The 23,779-nt window shown below is 30.4% G+C and overlaps 1 protein-coding gene across 1 annotated transcript in view; it reads left to right on the top strand.

Moving 5' to 3' along the window:
* LOC145248327 (protein CIP2A-like) overlaps positions 1 to 23,779 on the top strand; it is an 80,940-nt gene that overhangs the window by 12,439 nt on the left and 44,722 nt on the right. The window contains exons 5-10 of the mRNA XM_080110238.1: positions 2,106 to 2,200; positions 5,791 to 5,887; positions 12,129 to 12,251; positions 17,279 to 17,424; positions 20,042 to 20,117; positions 23,204 to 23,407. Coding sequence (XP_079966364.1) covers positions 2,106 to 2,200; positions 5,791 to 5,887; positions 12,129 to 12,251; positions 17,279 to 17,424; positions 20,042 to 20,117; positions 23,204 to 23,407 — 741 coding nt within the window. The remainder of the gene's footprint in view (positions 1 to 2,105; positions 2,201 to 5,790; positions 5,888 to 12,128; positions 12,252 to 17,278; positions 17,425 to 20,041; positions 20,118 to 23,203; positions 23,408 to 23,779) is intronic.

Genomic DNA, 23,779 nt, shown 5'->3' with positions numbered 1-23,779 from the left:
CAACATCTACAGCCAAAAAATTCTGCTAGTAACCACAGGCTTAGAAACTGTGGTTTGAATTGAAACAATACAAAAAGATTTTTAAAATTTGTGATGATAAATTTCATGAGGGTTTTTACAATTCAGATGTGAGGATAAGATGTAGATTTGTATCGGGAGTGATGCCGTATATAAATCAAGAATAACTAGCGTTGCCTGGTATTAAATGCAACGCTAAATTGTTTTTCTAAAAATGAAGTAAGAAAAATGGAAAGAAACTAGGACATGTGTATGCGAGTATTCTGTTTTTTATCTAAACAGTTCACTTCTTGTAAGTAAAACAAATAAAAAAAACAATACTTAAACTGAAATCAAAACCAAAACCTAAAGATAGTGAGTCAAGTACGATAACCATTAGACCAGCTTGACATAATCTTTAAAAAGTGTTTTCAAACTTACTTATTCTTAACATAAGGAAGCTGTTATGTGAAACAGTCGACAAAAAAATAAAAATCTGATAACCCCCAAGTACCAATTTTTCACTTTTGACTCCTTAGCAGCCCTTTTTTTCTGGATGAAAACTGTTTAAAAAGTTTTCCACGTGTCTGAATACACTATATACGAAATTTCAAGTCTGTAGATCAAAAATTCGTTGAGTATATAGGTTGAGAGTTGTCCTCACACACGCACACACACATTCTCACTTTTATAGATAGATAGATGTTTTTGTTCCAATGAACCAGAACTCTGTATGGATACAAACCTGCTACTATTTGAAAATACGTCTAGCCTGAACAAAATGGTATCTGAAAAGAATTGAATTAAATTATATTTTATTCTTAATAACATGCTGCAACAACCCACAAGAAAAACTAGAAAACCAGAATCAAATATTGATTTGGTAGGAAGAAAACTATTGATGACAAAAATGATAAAAAGACTAACTTTACTTTATATATTAGATTTAAACTTTGCTGATAAGGAAAGAGAGATTCACACAAGGTGCCTTCAATAAGTTTCCAAACTTTTTCGTATGGATGCTTTTATTGATAGTACACACATGAAACTCTAGTCCCTCCGGCTACAACGCACCTCTTGTACCATTCCAACAACTTCATGAAGGCCGCATGGAAGTCCTTGTGTGAGTGCGTCAATGACCCTCGTCACAGCCTCTTTCATCTCCTCAATCGTCTCATAATGACAATCTGTAAGGTCTTCCTTGAACCTACGGAATAATAAAAAGTCACAGGGAGCAAGGTTTAAACTATAGGGAGGGTGAGGAACTGTCTTAATGCCCATCTTGGTCAAATAGTCTGTGACGAGGATAGAGTTGTGGACTGGTGCATTCGCACAAATCTTCCGCATCTTCAGTTCCTTGTGAATAATCGTATATGCAGCTCTCACATTGACATCAAATTGGACACGTATTGTCTATATAGGTACACGACGGTCCTTATCCATGAAATTCTCTATTTGGCCAATCAACTCTGGTGTTCTGACTCCCTGCCTTCCTTGAATCTCTTATGCCACCCAAAGACTGATGCTTGATTAATGCAAGATGATCCAAAAACAGTCTGAAGAATTCCATACGTTTTTGTGGCATTTTTACTAAGTTTAAAACAGAATTTTATTGCATTTCGTTCTTTTGTAGTGTTCTAACATCCAGATTGCATTTTTGAAATTCACCAGTTGTGACAATCAGGCTTTAGTATGGTGTATTCCAACTCTGCTGTAGCTGTTCATTTGAACATGGAATCATAAAACTTGGTCAGTCATCTCATAAGATATCTAGCTGAAGTTTCAGTAGCCTATAACAATTTTAATTGCCTGTACAAAAATGTCTGGAAACCTATTTAAGGCACCTCCCAGCTCAGCTATACTTAATCTGTTTTATGAGTTCATTTGATCCATTTGTTTCTATCTAGTTCTACTCTAAAATATTTCTCAGCTTCGTTAATGTATGTATTTCTTCTGTATCTCTGTTTCTACACACGTTAACTTTGACTCATTGACCTTTTACATTGAATTCCTATCCAAGTTCACGCAATATTTTGCAAAACAATTTGTTATTTGATGCAACTAATTTTCCTTTCTCATTTGATGCCATATTTGATCATCTTTTTTAGTGTGTTCAGTTGCTCCAGGAAGTCACTTATGGACATTGCGTTGATTTTAAAGATAACTATGTTGAGGACCTTTTGAAGTACTTAGTAAAAAAAATGTAAGATTTATTTTATTTTTTTATATCATTACATTTTCTCCCTCACCCCAAAGGTTTATTTCATTTTGAAGTTGTTTTTTTTTTTATCGTATTTATAAATCAAAATATTCTTTTGTGATTACAATCGGCTTTTAACTTTTATTGAAAACTAGCATGGGTGCCCGGCGTTGCCCGGGTATTTGGAGGTGTATGTTGAGCAAAAAAAAAAAAACAAAAAGAAAAAAGCGGTCAATTTTTTTAACTTTGACCCCTATTATGACCCCCTTAACATTTATTGTTTTGGGCTCAAATCAAGTTAAAATAATCTTTAAAAAAAAAGGCTAAATTCACAAAATTTAGCCCAAGAATGTTGAGTAGTTCTAAAATGGGTGGTTGATTTACTAAAATATTGCATTAGAAACTGAACACTCTCTACAAATATTTAAATATTGACTTTTTTTTTTATAATCTGGTATACTAGTTAGTGTCCATTCGATAATAATTCACTGAAAAAATTGAAAAAAGTTGAAAATAAAAAAAAATAGAGAGCATGGGGGGGGGGCAAAATTCTTCAGGTCTGTCGTATATACAAAAAATTAATATGGGACATTTCATTGACTTCAATAATTTATTAAAATTTAACTAAAAGAAAAAATATAATTCATGTTCTTTATATTCAAAATATTTTAATTTTATTTATGAAGTATTGTTGAACAAAAAATAATTATGAATGTTTTAAAAAGAATCGGAAACTCTATAAAAGAAATGTTTGGTCCTGGTCCAGAATTCCTCCTATATTGAAAATACAAAAGTAAAAAAAAATTGTATGATGTACATGTGACAAAATGAAAATATCATATTCCAAAAATCATCTAAATTGATCCAGTAGTTTTATTTTTAAATAAGAAAATCAAATTTTATGAATATTGTAGAAGTGGCTGCCATTTTGAAAACATTCTCAAAAAACAAGGGAGATAACTGAACACTAATTCAAGATTTGCAAGATTTATGTTGTAATGTTTATGAATTCCCATTAATTGCTTAAAAATGATTTTCTTTAAAAATAAAACTACATGATCAATTTATGTGATTTTTGGAGTATGATATTTTCGTTTCGTAATGTTATATTTATAAGTCTTTATTTAAAGTCTTAGAGAGAGTCTTAGAGAGAGAGAGAGAGAATTTTATTAAGAGGGATGTTGTTTTAAGAGGGAGAGATGTTTATAAAATGTTCGTTCTTAGATGTGTAGATATGAGCTCTTAGAGTGAGGAGACAGTCTTCAGACAGACGTTGTAAATATGAGATGTCGAGACGTGTATGTAATGACATTTTAAAACACATGGTATACAAGACATATAATAACAATTTTCACTTTACCTTTTGGTAGAATCACAACACAAAGACGACGTTTATAAAAACACATGATGGGTTTATTTCTTCTCACGACCGGTCGTGGTTTTCTCATCAAGAATTCAAAGCTTCATTCTAAGTTTCAAAAGTGACCGTCTCGCTTCTAGACGTTCGAATCCAAACTCAACTGCCGTCTGTCGTCCTTAAACTCTCTCTCCGTCTCTCCCAGTTCTCCTAAGTTTCTAACTATATCTAGAACTTCCCATTTTTCCATGACGTCATACACATGTTAAAACATGTGTCTTCTTTCACGTGTTCTGGACATGCGTGTCCAAAACTTTTTCCTTTGTTCACAAAAGGAATTTTAACCTATATTCCCAATAACCTATTTTTCCAATATGTTAAAAACATGTTTATTAAATTATCTTGTATAGTTGCATTCCTCAATTGAATTTTTCATAACAGACTTGTCAACGCACATTCTTTTCTTGAAACTATTTTATCTCTAAGCTAAACAATGGTTTGTTTTACATTCCATTTTCTAATTCTCTCTCGTAATCTATTTCTAAACCTAATTTACGAGGTTCGAATTTCGTCTATTCTATTTCATTTTCATTCATAACTCTGAAACGAATATTTTAAATAATATTCGTTTCAGAGTTATGTCCCTTGCATGTATCCTCCTACCGTCTGCTGTATAACATCTAAAAGAAATGAGATTTTACCGAATTTTCCATAAAAATTATTTTTAATTATAAATAACTTTCTACTCGACGATTTTTTTTGTAATTTTTGGATATATTACTATTTTCGACATGACAATTAAGTACGTAAGATTGTTTTTGCTTAAAATTTAATTTAAAAAAAATTGATTTGTCAACTGAATCTTAACAATCACCAAACATTTTTTAATTTCATTTTAATATATGAGCCAAAATTGCTTAAATATGCATGTAGCAGTGACTACTTTCCTTTGCTGAATTGATATTATGTAATGATATATTATATAATTGATATTATATAATGATATATAATTGATATTATATAATGATGATTTTATTATTTATCAGTGATTAAAAAAGGTTTTCTGTAATTTCTTAATTTTTGGAAATAGCAAAAAGAGAATGTACTTGTACAGTTTAATGAAGACATTAGAAAATGAAAATATCGAAAAAAAAAAAAAGGTTATATTGTACGTATCCGTTATGAAATGAAGTGCTCCAAAAAGAATTTCATTTAATTTCGTCAAGTATTTTTTTTTTTTTTTACAGCGAAAAAACAATTTATGTTATTGAGCAAAAGGTTTGATTTTTAGGAAGAGAAACTAATATTAAAGATGGGGAGGAAGTGTCGGCGCTTTAAACTGAGTTATCTCCTTGTATTAAAAAAATTAAAAGATGACTACCTTCAACGTGCTGTCATAAAAACGTGTTTCTCAGCTGTAAAATAAACTACTTGATCAAATGAAGTGAAATTTTTTTTTTCGGAGATCTTCAGTTCAAAACGGATACGTACAATATAACCTTTTTTTCATTTTTGAATATCTTGATTAAACTGTACAAGTACCAAAAAGAAAAAAAAATTAAGCTTTTCTCTCCATTTGCATAAAAAAAGAGTTGTCTTTTCTTTAGTTGCGTTAAAAATAAAATGTATTTCTTTCAGTAGGGCTCAGTTAATCTTGTTATGGATTTGCTGTAGCCGGTTGTTCAAAATGTGTTTGTCCAGTCTATATAATTGTTAACATCTAATTTTGTTGCTGGTACAAAATATATACACACTGACAGCGAGTAAAACACAACACAGTTGATCTATAAAAAAATATATTGTTTTTATTTCGCACCAACAAATCAGCTTTTGATTATAAGTTATTACTGGTGTTTTGACATTTCTGAGGTGCATGAGGTGGGTGTGTAGTTAGGTCAGATATTGTCGGTGAAGAAATGTGACAGACCCAATTCTCTCTGACCGACTGCCTGCCTTTCTCTTTGTGACGATTTATTTATATAAACATTCTTATCCTAATTGAATGTCTATTGTTTCAGTCCTTTGACTGATATACTCTCATATATTTCTGGTTCAAATTATGCATTCCATTAGACAATGGTGGAAAGTCCGGCATTCTTCACATTGAATTCATTTGTATGTGTTCAACTCATCGAATGTCTTTCTTTCTGGGGTTGCTTGCTAATATCTAACATTCTTTGCTATAAAAAAAGCAACGTTTTCTTTTTACTTGTTTTTTTTTTCTTTTTAACTTTAGCCTTGCAAATGAAAGTGCCGTAACTCAACCGTGTCTGGGCTTGTTAGCAAACCTTTGTCGCAATAACTATGCTTGTCAGTTTTTCATCAACAGTTTGGTAAGTCTCACGGTTTTTCTCATTTTCTTATTAAATATTTCAAGTACTTGAAAAACAAAAATTGAGTGGATGCCTCTTATTTTAGATATGTTTAATCAGCCTCCTCCTCCTCCTCCTCATCATCATCGGTTTAACGTCCATTTTATATACTGGCATACATAAGACAAAGGTTTTTAAAAAAATTGACTTTCAAACTAACTTAACTCTAGCCAGGTCTTAATTTATCCCTCTTTCTCTTGTGTCCATTTTTATCACTTCCAATGTTTTCCTTAGCATACCCCTGCCAACTGATCCTGCTACCTCAACTGTTCTACATCTACTAATCAGAAAACTCTCATTATTTAATCATATTCAGTTTAACGTTTGTTTTACATGCTGGCATGTGTTAGACGGTTTCAAGAAATTGACTTTCAAAGTAACCCATCTTTGGATAGATTTTTACTGATCCCTTTTTCTTTCAACTCTATTATCATGTCCTTCCCCAATTTGGCCTTCGACTGCTACTTTAACTGTTCTACATTTATTAACACCAGCACTCTCATTCATTCTTCAATGTGACCATACCATCAAAGTCTACTGTTCTGCACACATCTCCCTATACTGTCCATAGTTAATTTTCCTCTGAAATCATCAGAACTAAGCCTGTCTTTAAGATTCACATTACAAATCCATTGTATTTTTCATATTTTTTTCCATGCAACGCATGTCTTCAATTCTTACTGACCAGGTTTCATTTCCATACATCTTCACACTACATACATATGCCTGATAAACTTCTCCCTTAGTCGACAATGGTAGCACTCTGCTGGTTAGTGATGGCAGAAGTTCTCTGAATTTACTCCATCCATTCTTAATTCTTGCAATCACTCTACCACCTGCTCCATCCTGTGCTCCAATGATATAAGCAAAATAACAAAACTTTTGAACAGCCTCAATATGTTTATCATTCGGATATATTTTCATTTGAATTCTCATCCATCTCCATTGTCTTCCACTTCTTGCACACAAATTGGTTATCCTCTTTCAACCTATTTGAAAAAAGGGTTTGTTGGTTGGTGTGTTGGTCTGTCATGCTTAAGTTTGAAATAACATTTTCATTGGTCTGTCATGCTTAAGTTTGAAATAACATTTTAATTACTAAATGTACATATTGAATGACTACATCTTAAGCAGATTTATTTTTGTTAATCTGTTATTTTTTTGGATTCTAATTTCTAAACAACTACAAGGCCATTATTTCTGTATTGACATATGCTCCATGTTCTCTATTACTTCCCGCAATATATTTTATCAGCTGTATCGAAAAAGAAAATAATTTTTCATTTAGACTAGCCAGGCAACTTACCTTACATGTTTATGTTCCTGTATCTATGTATTCCAATAACAGGGTCAAAGGGCTGCTAATTGAAATTAAATCGTATGGTAAAACTGATGCCTCTGTTCAGTTTCGAAAGATAAAGGATACCTCCCTGTAGGGGCAGCTGCGCATGTGATTGTGAGGCAAGGGTTGCACAATCTCCAACCACACCTCTCCTAAATCGGCTTTGTTTCAGTCCAGTGACGAGGAGAAGTCCAGGACGACTGAAAACAATGCCGAGATAAGCGGAGAGTACATACAGCACTTGGAAGTCTCAAATAGTCACCCATTTAGTACTGACCAGGCTCAACCTAGATTAACTTTGGTGATCCAGCGGAAACCTGTGTGTCAAACATGATTATGCCGTACGTGTAGTAATCCTTCTTAGACAATAGGTATAACTAGACATATACTTAATATAATTAAATCCTTCTTAGACAATAGGTATAACTAGACATATACTTAATATAATTAAATCCTTCTTAGACAATAGGTATAACTAGACATATACTTAATATAATTAAATCCTTCTTAGACAATAGGTATAACTAGACATATACTTAATATAATTAAATCCTTCTTAGACAATAGGTATAACTAGACATATACTTAATATAATTAAATCCTTCTTAGACAATAGGTATAACTAGACATATACTTAATATAATTAAATCCTTCTTAGACAATAGGTATAACTAGACATATACTTAATATAATTAAATCCTTCTTAGACAATAGGTATAACTAGACATATACTAAATATAATTAAATCCTTCTTAGACAATAGGTATAACTAGACATATACTTAATATAATTAAATCCTTCTTAGACAATAGGTATAACTAGACATATACTTAATATAATTAAATCCTTCTTAGACAATAGGTATAACTAGACATATACTTAATATAATTAAATCCTTCTTAGACAATAGGTATAACTAGACATATACTTAATATAATTAAATCCTTCTTAGACAATAGGTATAACTAGACATATACTTAATATAATTAAATCCTTCTTAGACAATAGGTATAACTAGACATATACTTAATATAATTAAATCCTTCTTAGACAATAGGTATAACTAGACATATACTAAATATAATTAAATCCTTCTTAGACAATAGGTATAACTAGACATATACTTAATATAATTAAATCCTTCTTAGACAATAGGTATAACTAGACATATACTTAATATAATTAAATCCTTCTTAGACAATAGGTATAACTAGACATATACTAAATATAATTAAATCCTTCTTAGACAATAGGTATAACTAGACATATACTTAATATAATTAAATCCTTCTTAGACAATAGGTATAACTAGACATATACTAAATATAATTAAATCCTTCTTAGACAATAGGTATAACTAGACATATACTTAATATAATTAAACCCTTCTTAGACAATAGGTATAACTAGACATATACTAAATATAATTAAATCCTTCTTAGACAATAGGTATAACTAGACATATACTTAATATAATTAAATCCTTCTTAGACAATAGGTATAACTAGACATATACTTAATATAATTAAATCCTTCTTAGACAATAGGTATAACTAGACATATACTTAATATAATTAAATCCTTCTTAGACAATAGGTATAACTAGACATATACTAAATATAATTAAATCCTTCTTAGACAATAGGTATAACTAGACATATACTAAATATAATTAAATCCTTCTTAGACAATAGGTATAACTAGACATATACTTAATATAATTAAATCCTTCTTAGACAATAGGTATAACTAGACATATACTTAATATAATTAAATCCTTCTTAGACAATAGGTATAACTAGACATATACTTAATATAATTAAATCCTTCTTAGACAATAGGTATAACTAGACATATACTTAATATAATTAAATCCTTCTTAGACAATAGGTATAACTAGACATATACTTAATATAATTAAATCCTTCTTAGACAATAGGTATAACTAGACATATACTTAATATAATTAAATCCTTCTTTGACAATAGGTATAACTAGACATATACTAAATATAATTAAATCCTTCTTAGACAATAGGTATAACTAGACATATACATAATATAATTAAATCCTTCTTAGACAATAGGTATAACTAGACATATACTTAATATAATTAAATCCTTCTTAGACAATAGGTATAACTAGACATATACTTAATATAATTAAATCCTTCCTTGACAATAGGTATAACTAGACATATACTAAATATAATTAAATCCTTCTTAGACAATAGGTATAACTAGACATATACTTAATACAATTAAATCCTTCTTTGACAATAGGTATAACTAGACATATACTAAATATAATTAAATCCTTCTTAGACAATAGGTATAACTAGACATATACTTAATATAATTAAATCCTTCTTTGACAATAGGTATAACTAGACATATACTAAATATAATTAAATCCTTCTTAGACAATAGGTATAACTAGACATATACATAATATAATTAAATCCTTCTTAGACAATAGGTATAACTAGACATATACTTAATATAATTAAATCCTTCTTAGACAATAGGTATAACTAGACATTTACTTAATATAATTAAATCCTTCTTTGACAATAGGTATAACTAGACATATACTTAATATAATTAAATCCTTCTTAGACAATAGGTATAACTAGACATATACATAATATAATTAAATCCTTCTTAGACAATAGGTATAACTAGACATATACTTAATATAATTAAATCCTTCTTAGACAATAGGTATAACTAGACATATACTTAATATAATTAAATCCTTCTTAGACAATAGGTATAACTAGACATATACTAAATATAATTAAATCCTTCTTAGACAATAGGTATAACTAGACATATACTTAATATAATTAAATCCTTCTTAGACAATAGGTATAACTAGACATATACTTAATATAATTAAATCCTTCTTAGACAATAGGTATAACTAGACATATACTTAATATAATTAAATCCTTCTTAGACAATAGGTATAACTAGACATATACTTAATATAATTAAATCCTTCTTAGACAATAGGTATAACTAGACATATACTTAATATAATTAAATCCTTCTTAGACAATAGGTATAACTAGACATATACTTAATATAATTAAATCCTTCTTAGACAATAGGTATAACTAGACATATACTTAATATAATTAAATCCTTCTTAGACAATAGGTATAACTAGACATATACATAATATAATTAAATCCTTCTTAGACAATAGGTATAACTAGACATATACTTAATATAATTAAATCCTTCTTAGACAATAGGTATAACTAGACATATACTTAATATAATTAAATCCTTCTTTGACAATAGGTATAACTAGACATATACTAAATATAATTAAATCCTTCTTAGACAATAGGTATAACTAGACATATACTTAATATAATTAAATCCTTCTTTGACAATAGGTATAACTAGACATATACTAAATATAATTAAATCCTTCTTAGACAATAGGTATAACTAGACATATACATAATATAATTAAATCCTTCTTAGACAATAGGTATAACTAGACATATACTTAATATAATTAAATCCTTCTTAGACAATAGGTATAACTAGACATATACATAATATAATTAAATCCTTCTTAGACAATAGGTATAACTAGACATATACTTAATATAATTAAATCCTTCTTAGACAATAGGTATAACTAGACATATACTTAATATAATTAAATCCTTCTTTGACAATAGGTATAACTAGACATATACTTAATATAATTAAATCCTTCTTAGACAATAGGTATAACTAGACATATACTTAATATAATTAAATCCTTCTTAGACAATAGGTATAACTAGACATATACTTAATATAATTAAATCCTTCTTAGACAATAGGTATAACTAGACATATACTTAATATAATTAAATCCTTCTTTGACAATAGGTATAACTAGACATATACATAATATAATTAAATCCTTCTTAGACAATAGGTATAACTAGACATATACTTAATATAATTAAATCCTTCTTTGACAATAGGTATACCTCGACATATACTTAATATAATTAAATCCTTCTTAGACAATAGGTATAACTAGACATATACATAATATAATTAAATCCTTCTTAGACAATAGGTATAACTAGACATATACTAAATATAATTAAATCCTTCTTAGACAATAGGTATACCTCGACATATACTTAATATAATTAAATCCTTCTTAGACAATAGGTATAACTAGACATATACTAAATATAATTAAATCCTTCTTAGACAATAGGTATAACTAGACATATACTTAATATAATTAAATCCTTCTTAGATAATAGTTATAACTAGACATATACTTAATATAATTAAATCCTTCTTTGACAATAGGTATAACTAGACATATACTAAATATAATTAAATCCTTCTTAGACAATAGGTATAACTAGACATATACTTAATATAATTAAATCCTTCTTAGACAATAGGTATAACTAGACATATACTTAATATAATTAAATCCTTTATATAATATATGTATAACTAAAAAGACGGATTGAATTAGCAGAGAAAAAAAGTGTTTGTGTTGAAAATTTATTGTCATTTCAGCATTTGAGGAACAAGAATTCTGTTTTAAGTTTGGGTTTCCATTAAAACCTTTTTCTTTTTTAACAGTTACAGTAGAATATGTTGCTTTTAGAAGCATTTTTATTGTATTTTATATGCAGAAGCAACCAAACCAAACTAAACCCATTGCACTGTTATATAAAATATTGTGAAAAATTTCTATGATTAAGCATTTAATGTTTTTTTGTTTGTTTGTTTGTTATTCATAAATTACATTTTTTTATTTGTTATTCATAAATTACATTTTTTGTTTGTTATTCATAAATTACATTTTTTTTGTTAGGCTGATGCCAAAAAACTGAAGCTACAATTGATCCCTTTGTTGTCGCATAACAATCTCAGTATGATTGTGTTTTCATTATCGGTGCTGACGAGTTTGTGTTTGCATGAAGAACTTGGCCAAAAGGTTTGTAACTAAAAACACATCTGCTTCAAATTTATAAATATTTTTAGGCACTTGTCCAGAATTCCTCCAATATTAAAAAAATAAAAATTAAGAAAACTCTTTACGATGTACCTACTCATTACCAAAAATCATGTAACTTGATCAAGTAGTTTTATTTTTGTAAATAAAATAATTTTGAGTAATTAATGTGAATTTGTAGGCATTATACAACAAAAAAAGTTTGAATTATGTTAGGTTATCTCCCTTGCTTTTTGAGACTGTTTTCCAGATAGTGTCACAACATTGTCACTTCATAAAATTTAGTTTTCTTATTTAAAAATAAAACTACTTGATCAGTTTATGTGATTTTTGGAATATAATTTTTCTTTTTTGTCATAGGCAGCTACATCATACAAAATTTTCTTTATTTTTGTACGTTAATATAGAGGAAATTCTGGACAATCAGTATTCTTAGTTGAATGAATAAAAAAAAGATATGATTCTGTATAAATGTATTTGTTTAATAAAAAAATTGAAGGTTATAAAAATTGAAATCTGTTCAATTTATTTAATGTGTTTTACAGAAACCATCTTAAGTTGATACTGGATGGGTAATAAACAATTAGGTTTTATCTTCATGAAATGTTTGTGCTTTATCAATGACCCCAGGTCTAATGAAGAAAAAAAAGAAAAAAAGAGGAAGAAAATATAATTTGAAAGAGGAAATAAGTTTATCATCAGAACAAAGTTATATGAAGTTGTTCACCAAGGAACACAAAAGGCAGCTGAAATAGTATTGTTAATCAAGGTGTGGCACTGAATGGAAACTAAGAATAAAAAAAAAGGATTGGTCAATATATTTTAGAGTTAGTTTTAGATGTGGTGATAAGTTTTGTGACGGTTTACAATGGTTGGAAACATTTTGTGGACAGTTTTGAGTTTGTGATGGCTGACAATAGTTACAATTGAAAACAGTGTCCAGTTTGGGATGGTTGGGGGCTTGATGGTTCCCCCTTCTAGAGAGAGATCGGGGAGATTAGAGTCGAAGCTGGTCGAGAGTAGATCAGACCGAGAAGAAAATCGTTGGGACTACTGCAATCAGACAGCGGCAGACAACATTTGGGGTTCCTCCTCCTACTCTATATGACAGTATCACATATGCACCGAGAGTTCAACTAATTTCATATCAAGTATTTGTGTTCTTTTGTGGTAGCACGACCACAAACGTAAATGGGTTGTATTAGCCCCTTGTATCAATTGCTGTAGCATCTTAACGTGTAGATGGGAAAGACTTAAGAAAAAATGGATTTTAACTGAATTTGTGAAAATAGTTTTAGTATCTGAAAGATTATGATTAGCGCGACTGGAAAAAGTATTTAAGCAAATAATTCCTATTTCAGTCACATATATTGTTTCAAGTTGAAAAGAAAACACACACTTGAGCTGGATTATTTTGTGTTCTTTTTTCCCCTCCCGTTTGCTTATCACATTAGCAGCAGCAGTTTTTTTCTTCTTTTTTATCTTTAAAAACCACATGCATACGAGGTGGCATTAAAAAACCACATGCGTACGAGGTGGCATTCAAAAACCACATGCGTACGAGGTGGCATTAAAAAAACACATGCGTACGAGGTGGCATCAAAAAATCACATGCGTACGAGGTGGCATCAAAAAATCACATGCGTACGAGGTGGCATTCAAAAACCACATGCTTACGAGGTGGCATTAAAAAAGCACATGCGTACGAGGTGGCATCAAAAAATCACATGCGTACGAGGTGGCATTCAAAAACCACATGCGTACGAGGTGGCATTAAAAAATCACATGCGTACGAGGTGGCATTAAAAAACCACATGCGTACGAGGTGGCATTCAAAAACCACATGCGTACGAGGTGGCATTAAAAAATCACATGCGTACGAGGTGGCATTCAAAAACCACATGCGTACGAGGTGGCATAAAAAATCACATGCGTACGAGGTGGCATTCAAAAACCACATGCGTACGAGATGGCATTCAAAAACCACATGCGTACGAGGTGGCATTCAAAAACCACATGCGTACGAGGTGGCATTCAAAAACCACATGCGTACGAGGTGGCATTCAAAAACCACATGCGTACGAGGTGGCATTCAAAAACCACATGCGTACGAGGTGGCATTCAAAAACCACATGCGTACGAGGTGGCATTCAAAAACCACATGCGTATGATGTGGCATTCCAAAACCACATGCGTACGAGGTGGCATTAAAAACCACATGCGTACGAGGTGGCATTCAAAAACCACATGCGTACGAGGTGGCATTAAAAAACCACATGCGTACGAGGTGGCATTCAAAAAATCACATGCGTACGAGGTGGTATAAAAAAATCACATGCGTACGAGGTGGAATTAAAAAATCACATGTGTACGAGGTGGCATTAAAAAATCACATGCGTACGAGGTGACATTAAAAAATCACATGCGTACGAGGTGGAATTCAAAAACCACATGCGTACGAGGTGACATTAAAAAATCACATGCGTACGAGGTGGAATTAAAAAATAACATGCGTACGAGGTGGCATTAAAAAATCACATGCGTACGAGGTGGCATTAAAAAATCACATGCGTACGAGGTGAAATTAAAAAATCACATGCGTACGAGGTGACATTGAAAAATCACATGCGTACGAGGTGGCATTAAAAAATCACATGCGTACGAGGTGGAATTCAAAAACCACATGCGTATGAGGTGGCATTAAAAAACCACATGCGTACGAGGTGGCATTAAAAAATCACATGCGTACGAGGTGGCATTAAAAAATCACATGCGTACGAGGTTGCATTCAAAAACCAAATGCGTATTAGGTGGCATTACAAAACAACATGCATACGAGGTGGTATAAAAAAATCACATGCGTACGAGGTGGCATTAAAAAATCACATGCGTACGAGGTTGCATTCAAAAACCACATGCGTACGAGGTGGCATTCAAAAACCACATGCGTATGATGTGGCATTCCAAAACCACATGCGTACGAGGTGGCATTAAAAACCACATGCGTACGAGGTGGCATTCAAAAACCACATGCGTACGAGGTGGCATTAAAAAACCACATGCGTACGAGGTGGCATTCAAAAAATCACATGCGTACGAGGTGGTATAAAAAAATCACATGCGTACGAGGTGGAATTAAAAAATCACATGTGTACGAGGTGGCATTAAAAAATCACATGCGTACGAGGTGACATTAAAAAATCACATGCGTACGAGGTGGAATTCAAAAACCACATGCGTACGAGGTGACATTAAAAAATCACATGCGTACGAGGTGGAATTAAAAAATAACATGCGTACGAGGTGGCATTAAAAAATCACATGCGTACGAGGTGGCATTAAAAAATCACATGCGTACGAGGTGAAATTAAAAAATCACATGCGTACGAGGTGACATTGAAAAATCACATGCGTACGAGGTGGCATTAAAAAATCACATGCGTATGAGGTGGAATTCAAAAACCACATGCGTACGAGGTGGCATTAAAAAATCACATGCGTACGAGGTGGCATTAAAAAACCACATGCGTACGAGGTTGCATTAAAAAACCACATGCGTACGAGGTGGCATTAAAAAACCACATGCGTACGAGGTTGCATTAAAAAATTTTCTCTCCAGATTTCCTTGTCTTCTATCAGTTGTCTCAGATCTTTAAGATCACAGTTGGCGTCATATGTTCAATCTGCTAGATGTACATGGATCTAGGTCATCCTATGCTCGTGTGTCTGTGTCGTGGAGTCCATAGCAATACATTTCTCACCAGCTCTTGCTTGCTCCTATGGCAGTAACTGCCAAATCGTAGACATTGCTTCCTGATGGAAGTAGATATGGGAGATAGGTTGCCATAAAGTTTCTGCTTCATGGGATGATCTTGTCAAGATATATTTAACACTGTAGCATACAGGTGTGCGTGCAATCTAGCTTTCTTTCCCATCTGATTGGAAAAGAAGATGGATCCGACTCCCAATGATGCCTAAATTTACATAATCACATTCTTGTATCTGAAGGATCCAGGTTCGCGTTCCACTGCTTCTCTACAACAGGCACATGCCAACCGTGGACGCTTATTTTTATGGTTCTTCACACCATTATCACAGTATCAGGATTGGAAAGAAGTTTGGGTGAAGTTCTTTGAAAAGAAAAGACCAGCCAGTTCTGGCAGGCTCCTCCCAGTTTAAGGTCAATTAAAGGTCTTTTCTCTGAAACAGGGAAGGTAAAGTAGTTGTAAAATCAGATTAAAGAGACAGTGGAAGATGACGGTATCACATCCAGCCTATAAAAACAAGCCACGTTTTATATGATTGTGATCTGGTGAGTTATTTTACTCGTGCAATAGTAATCGGTTAATTGAACAGAATTACAGAACAAGAGATTAAAAGCAAGAAGTGTAAAAAGCTAAAATATAGACAACATGTTTGACCATAGTTGAGCACGACCCGAAGGCTCTCTTTTCATTAGCTATCACACCAACATGTAGGGGAGGGCACAACTACAACTATATTCCCAAGATAATACCACTTACCTTTGATCCTCGTCTTATAATGCTGAGTGTTTAGCAAGGACGGCATCCAACACGATTTTTTTTTTAGTCTTTGGTATGACTCAGCTGAGGATTGAACCATAGTCTCTTGGCCCATTAGTAAACACCCCCTAAAAAAATAAAGCAACACTAACCTTAGGTGGATTGAATCAGCTTCCTCTAGAGAAGGAAGTTTCATAGGAATATCAAATTTACAAGCAGTCCCCAGTCGCATTTATATCCTGGTCAGTAGAGATGACAGCATAAGCTTTTTGCAGTTCTTTCATAGAGGTGTTGACGTCTTCCTACATACAGTACCTGGTACTGACCAGACTTTGCATTGCTTAACTTTGGTTATTTAACAAGAACTAGTGTGAGGTGCTTAAGGACCAAAAAGCAAAAAGAAAACAAAAACTTCCTCAACCAAAACTGAGTGTCAGTCTGATTCAGTATCTAAAATATGATTTTCTTTTTTAAATTTTGTTTCAGCTGTTCAACGCCAACAACATCAACCAAACGTTCAAGATGATGTTTAACATTGTGATAAACGGTGAATCGGGAACGAGTCGGATGTATGTCATTGATTTGTTCATTGATCTCATCAAAAGTTCGACGATTCAACATTTTCTCTCTGAGTAAGTATAAAAGCATGTTTTTATGCTCTTTTTTTATTATGCCGAGCACTCTTTTGAGAATCTTCTATTATTTGACATTTCTGAATTTTTGAGAAGAGGATTGTTTATTCATAGTATTTGGATTCATCGGACTATTGTTCTCAATTTTTCGATTGACTTATTTTTGGAAAGAGAAAAAAAAACAACTTGCATTTTCATTGTGCATTCATTCTTTTTTGTAGACTATTATCCTCATCTTCATAGTTGTTGTTGTTTCGACTGAGTTTCCTCTGGCCTTGTTCAGGTGATTAACTTAAAGGAATACTGAGTCTTGTAACTGTATCCCCAGTAATTACTGCCTTCTATAGTTGTTGCAATCTCATCACATTTTTGGCAAACTAATCCTCTTGCCTGCTTTTGAATAGGATTGAAACAACTATCTACAGACAATGCTCACCTGGAACCATAGAGACTCAATGCCTCTATCTACTGCGTCAAGGGCCCCGAAGAATTAAAAAAATAAAATAAATATTAATAATTACATTTTCATTGTTCTAATTAGTTGTAATTTGCAATTAACTTATTAAATTAGTAATTTTCTTCATCAATGTTATCCTCGCACTGCGCGTTGTTCGCCACGTCTTCCTACTCTTGTTTTATACACTGCCTGCAACGCCCTGTTTATCAGTGATCAAAGATATTCTTTTGTTTATTTTTTGGAAAGAGTTAAATTATTTTTAAAGCTCAATCCTAACCTAGTTTTGGATTTGCATGTTTTAGTGTCGGTACTGTTTCCACCGAAACATAGAAAAAAGAGTTTTATGTTTTAATTATGAAATAAATTATCTTTATTTGTATATGAATAAAATATCTTTATTTGTATATAAATAAATTATCTTTATTTGTATATAAATAAATTATCTTTATTTGTATATAAATAAAATATCTTTATTTGTATATAAATAAAATATCTTTATTTGTATATAAATAAATTATCTTTATTTGTATATAAATAAATTATCTTTATTTGTATATAAATAAATTATCTTTATTTGTATATAAATAAAATATCTTTATTTGTATATAAATAAAATATCTTTATTTGTATATAAATAAAATATCTTTATTTGTATATGAATAAAATATCTTTATTTGTATATAAATAAAATATCTTTATTTGTATATAAATAAAATATCTTTATTTGTATATAAATAAATTATCTTTATTTGTATATAAATAAAATATCTTTATTTGTATATAAATAAAATATCTTTATTTGTATATAAATAAAATATCTTTATTTGTATATGAATAAAATATCTTTATTTGTATATAAATAAATTATCTTTATTTGTATATAAATAAAATATCTTTATTTGTATATAAGTAAATTATCTTTATTTGTATATAAATAAATTATCTTTATTTGTATATACATAAAATATCTTTATTTGTATATGAATAAAATATCTTTATTTGTATATAAATAAATTATCTTTATTTGTATATAAATAAAATATCTTTATTTGTATATGAATAAAATATCTTTATTTGTATATTAATAAAATATCTTTATTTGTATATGAATAAAATATCTTTATTTGTATATAAATAAATTATCTTTATTTGTATATAAATAAATTATCTTTATTTGTACATAAATAAATTATCTTTATTTGTATATAAATAAATTATCTTTATTTGTATATAAATAAAATATCTTTATGTGTATATAAATAAAATATCTTTATTTGTATATAAAAAAATTATCTTTATTTGTATATAAATAAATTATCTTTATTTGTTTATAATAAATTATCTTTATTTGTATATAAATAAAATATCTTTATGTGTATATAAATAAAATATCTTTATTTGTATATGAATAAAATATCTTTATTTGTATATGAATAAAATATCTTTATTTGTATATGAATAAATTATCTTTATTTGTATATGAATAAATTATCTTTATTTGTATATGAATAAATTATCTTTATTTGTATATAAATAAAATATCTTTATTTGTATATGAATAAAATATCTTTATTTGTATATGAATAAATTATCTTTATTTGTATATAAATAAATTATCTTTATTTGTATATGAATAAATATCTTTATTTGTATATGAATAAATATCTTTATTTGTATATGAATAAATATCTTTATTTGTATATAAATAAATATCTTTATTAGTATATGAATAAATATCTTTATTAGTATATGAATAAATTATCTTTATTTGTATATGAATAAATATCTTTATTTGTATATAAATAAATTATCTTTATTTGTATATGAATAAATTATCTTTATTTGTATATAAATAAATTATCTTTATTTGTATATAAATAAATATCTTTATTTGTATATGAATAAATATCTTTATTTGTATATGAATAAATTATCTTTATTTGTATATGAATAAATTATCTTTATTTGTATATTAATAAATTATCTTTATTTGTATATGAATAAAATATCTTTATTTGTATATGAATAAAATATCTTTATTTGTATATGAATAAAATATATTTGTATATGAATAAAATTTATTTAAATGTTCTAAATTAATATAAATCATTTGAACGTTTGTCCTTAAGAAAAATTTGATGTATTTTTTATCGATTATAGATTTCCTCATCTTCCTGCATCTCTCAAAGAACTTTTCAATCTGCTTCTCAGCTGCTCAAGCAGTACGGCAACTAAGGTAAAATCTTTGTATATTTGCAGAGCCGATCTGGCTGAAATTTTGTATGGACTTTTGTTATGATGGGTGCTGCGAACTAAGTGTTATGGTATGTGTTTGATGCACAGTTAGGGATTAATAGGAATCAATAGGGATTAATATTTAATGCAAAAATGAGCACAAATTTAACCATATTCAACTCCCAATTTAGCATAAAGCACTCATTCTAAATCAACAGGTGATAACTTTTGCCATTTTTACATCGTAATCTTCATAAGACAAAAAACTGGTGCAAAACAATTCTGTTTTATGAATTGATTATTAATTATTAATTATTGATTATTGATTACTAACATGGGTGCCTGGCGTTGCCCGGGTATTTGGAGATGTATGCTGAGCAAAAAAAGCAAAACAAAAAAAAAAGCAGTCAATGTTTTAAACTTTGACCCCTATTATGACCCCTCAACATTTATTGTTTTGGGCTCAAATCAAGTTATTAAGTTAGATCCATGTCCAAGGAACCTATATCTAAAATTTCAAGTGTTTAGACCCAAAATTGTTGGAGGAGTTTGGTAGAGTTCTCAAAGGTCAAATCGTTGAACTTTGACCCCTTAACAGCCAAATTTCTGGCCGGAAACCAATCACAAAGATTTTCCCAAATCTCAGTACCCTGTATTACAAATTTCGAGTCTGTAGACTAAAAATTGACAGAATTATTGTGTAGGGAAATGTACACACACACACACGTTCACTTTTATAGATATATAGATTGATTATTACTTATTAATTATTGATTATTAATTATTAATTATTAATTATTAACTAGCAGAATACCTTCCCTGAGACGAGTGATCTAGTTTTATATACTACTACTACTACTACATGATTTAATATTTTTGTTCCTAGCTTCTTGTTATGTCACCACTAGTGTTAAAGGACACACTCCAAGCATTTCAATCATTGACTAGGTTCTCTCTGATATTTAGAGTGTTGATGTTGTCTAGTCATCGCTTTTTTGGCCGACCGTGGTATTTGCCTCTAACATCAAAAAACAATGTTCTGTGTTGCCAAAAAGTTGTCATCCATTCTCTTCACATGTCAAACCATTTCAATCTTCCATGACTCAAGGTAACTTCCAAAGAAGGGATGCCAGGATGTTCTCTCAGATCGGCCATGCGCCTCGTCCATAATTTTTGAAGAACAAATCCGTCTGATCATGGCATTGTTGTTTCTCATAAGCCTGTTTGTATCATTAATAGCGACAGCTCAAATTTTGGTGGCATGAAGTAGGACTCCTCGAATACCAGCAACATGGGACTTCAGGGGTATGCTTTTGTTGGTCAAAATGGGAATGAGCTCTCTGAACTTTTCCCATGTGGATTGTATCGTGGTTGTGATAACATCTGTACTTCTATTGTTGCCTATTGTGTCTTCAAGATGGCAGAAGGTAAAGAAAACTTTTAAAGATACGTCGTCAATTGCAAAGTTGGTTTGATCAAAGGCAGAGGCAGGTTTTTTACAGTATAGACACACAAACTCAACATCATCCACCAATCTGCTGTTTGTGATATGAAGTAGTTAACCTATGACATATGCAACATGCAACAAACTTTTATCAATGTCTATCTGGTAATTAGAGTTATAATAAATGCCAAGTTCATTAATAACATCAATTTGAAGTTGATTCATTGCTAGATATGATTCTAACCCTAACTCTAACCCTAACCCTACCCCAGAGCCAATAGGAACGTCTACTATTAAACTTGTTCCCCTCTTTCCTCTCTCTCTTTCTACTTTTTCCTCTTATTTTCTCTTTTAATTATTTTCAACATTCAATTTCTTCCACCATCTAAAACGTTCAAAGGATTTTACAATACATTGTGATGTTATAATATACCCAGTTCTCACTTCCAATTCTTTCTATTTTCCTCCATCTCCTATTTTCTTTATTCTTTTGTTTCCTTTCTTTCTTCATCCTCTCTTCTTGTTCGCTTCTCCTTCTTCTTTCTTCCATTCTCTTTCTATTTCTTCCTTTTCTCCTTCTCTCTCTTTTTCACTTTCTCCTTTCTCTCCCTCTCATTTAATTATTACGTCATTTAATTTCTCATTAATTGCTACATAAAGCATGTAGCATTTTTTTTTGTTTTGGTATTTACACAATTGTTTTGGCATTTTTTTTTGTTTTGGTATTTTTTTATGAACCAAATTTTTCTTTTCTATGTACACTTACTGATTATGTTGCTAGCGAAGGTATTTATTTCTCCCCCATTGCAAGAAATGTGACACAAGGGTCAGAAAGTAGGATTAAAAAATCCATGCTTCAGAGGAGGAGGAGCACTGACCCTGCAAAAGAGGCCTGTGTAGTCCTGTTGGAATCCCCTGGTAGAGGCACTTCAGGTGATTAGCAATACACTAACCTCTTCTCAAAGAGAGAAGGCAAAGCTTGGGAGGGTTGACCTCCTAGAACTATACAGAACCAGCATTACACTGCAATTAAAAGGGAACAGATCATTACAGGAATAGTCTAATCTCTGTTGATTTGGAGGCCCAAGGAAAAAATCCTTGGCCAAGGTAATTATTATGTCGCTAGATAATTCTGTTTTATTTATTTTGAATTGAAAGCCATTTTTTTAGTTTCAGAAGAAAAAAAAAATCTTGTTGCAAACAAAATGGCAGTCATTAATCAGAGAAGCTTTGAATTGTAAAAACGAAAACAAAAAATAGGGTTTTCATTGTCGATCTGTACAAGTGTTGGATTGTAAAAAGTCTGCAGACGGAGAGCAAATTCCTTCTTGTGTTGGGTACGAAAAATTATATACAAGAATGCTGATGATTTATGGAGTAATTCTGGTTTTTGATTGGTTGCTACCAGAACATGGCTCAGTTTGATTGGTTGGTTTCTATTGACAGTGTCTGCAGGTAGAACCTTCCAACTTTCTTTAATCATACCCCCTCACATATAAAAAATATTGCAACAATTTTTTTTTTTTAATCATTATTCTAGAGCGCAGGTATTACTTTCCCATATAAATTTTATGTAAATTGATCACCCATTTCCTGACCATCATGGATTTCCAGTAATCATTTTTTTTCTCTTTCCCTGACAGGTGTTTGAATTACTTATCTCTTTCTGCAGTGTGAGCAGAGTTCGTCAAACCGTGGCAAACTTTGTGTTTGGCCTTTCCGAAGTCGACAAGTTTGGTGAAGCCACGTGTAATATTCAATCAGTAATCAATTGGGTGTCATCATCTTTAGATTCTGAAGATGAAGTTGGAAACAAAGCTTTGCAGTTTGGATGCGAAATGTTTGAGGTAAAATAATCAAGTTTTGAAAAAAAAAATCTTTTTTTTGATAGAAAATAAAAGAAATGCTTTTGTTTTGTTATTTATTAAACAACCCAACGTGTGTATTTTGTATCGATATAATTTTGTATCGATATAATTCTGTATCAGTATAATTTTGTATCGATATAATTTTGTATCGATATAGTTTTTCTTGTTGCACCATAAGTTTTTATTTGTTGTCAATCGAATATTTATTGAAATAAAAAATGGGTACTTGTCCAGAATGATGTATGTACGTATAATGAAAAGAAAATCTCATATTCAAAAATTCATGTAAATTTGATCAAGTAGTTTTTATTTTTATAAAGAAAATCATTTTTAAGCAAATATAATTTTATT

This window comes from Euprymna scolopes, chromosome 26 (assembly GCF_053919585.1).
Source record: "Euprymna scolopes isolate OS-2025 chromosome 26, ASM5391958v1, whole genome shotgun sequence".
Lineage (NCBI taxonomy): Eukaryota > Metazoa > Mollusca > Cephalopoda > Sepiida > Sepiolidae > Euprymna > Euprymna scolopes.
Note: the sequence above shows the minus strand (reverse complement) of the source record. Positions and strands in the feature narration are given on the sequence as shown.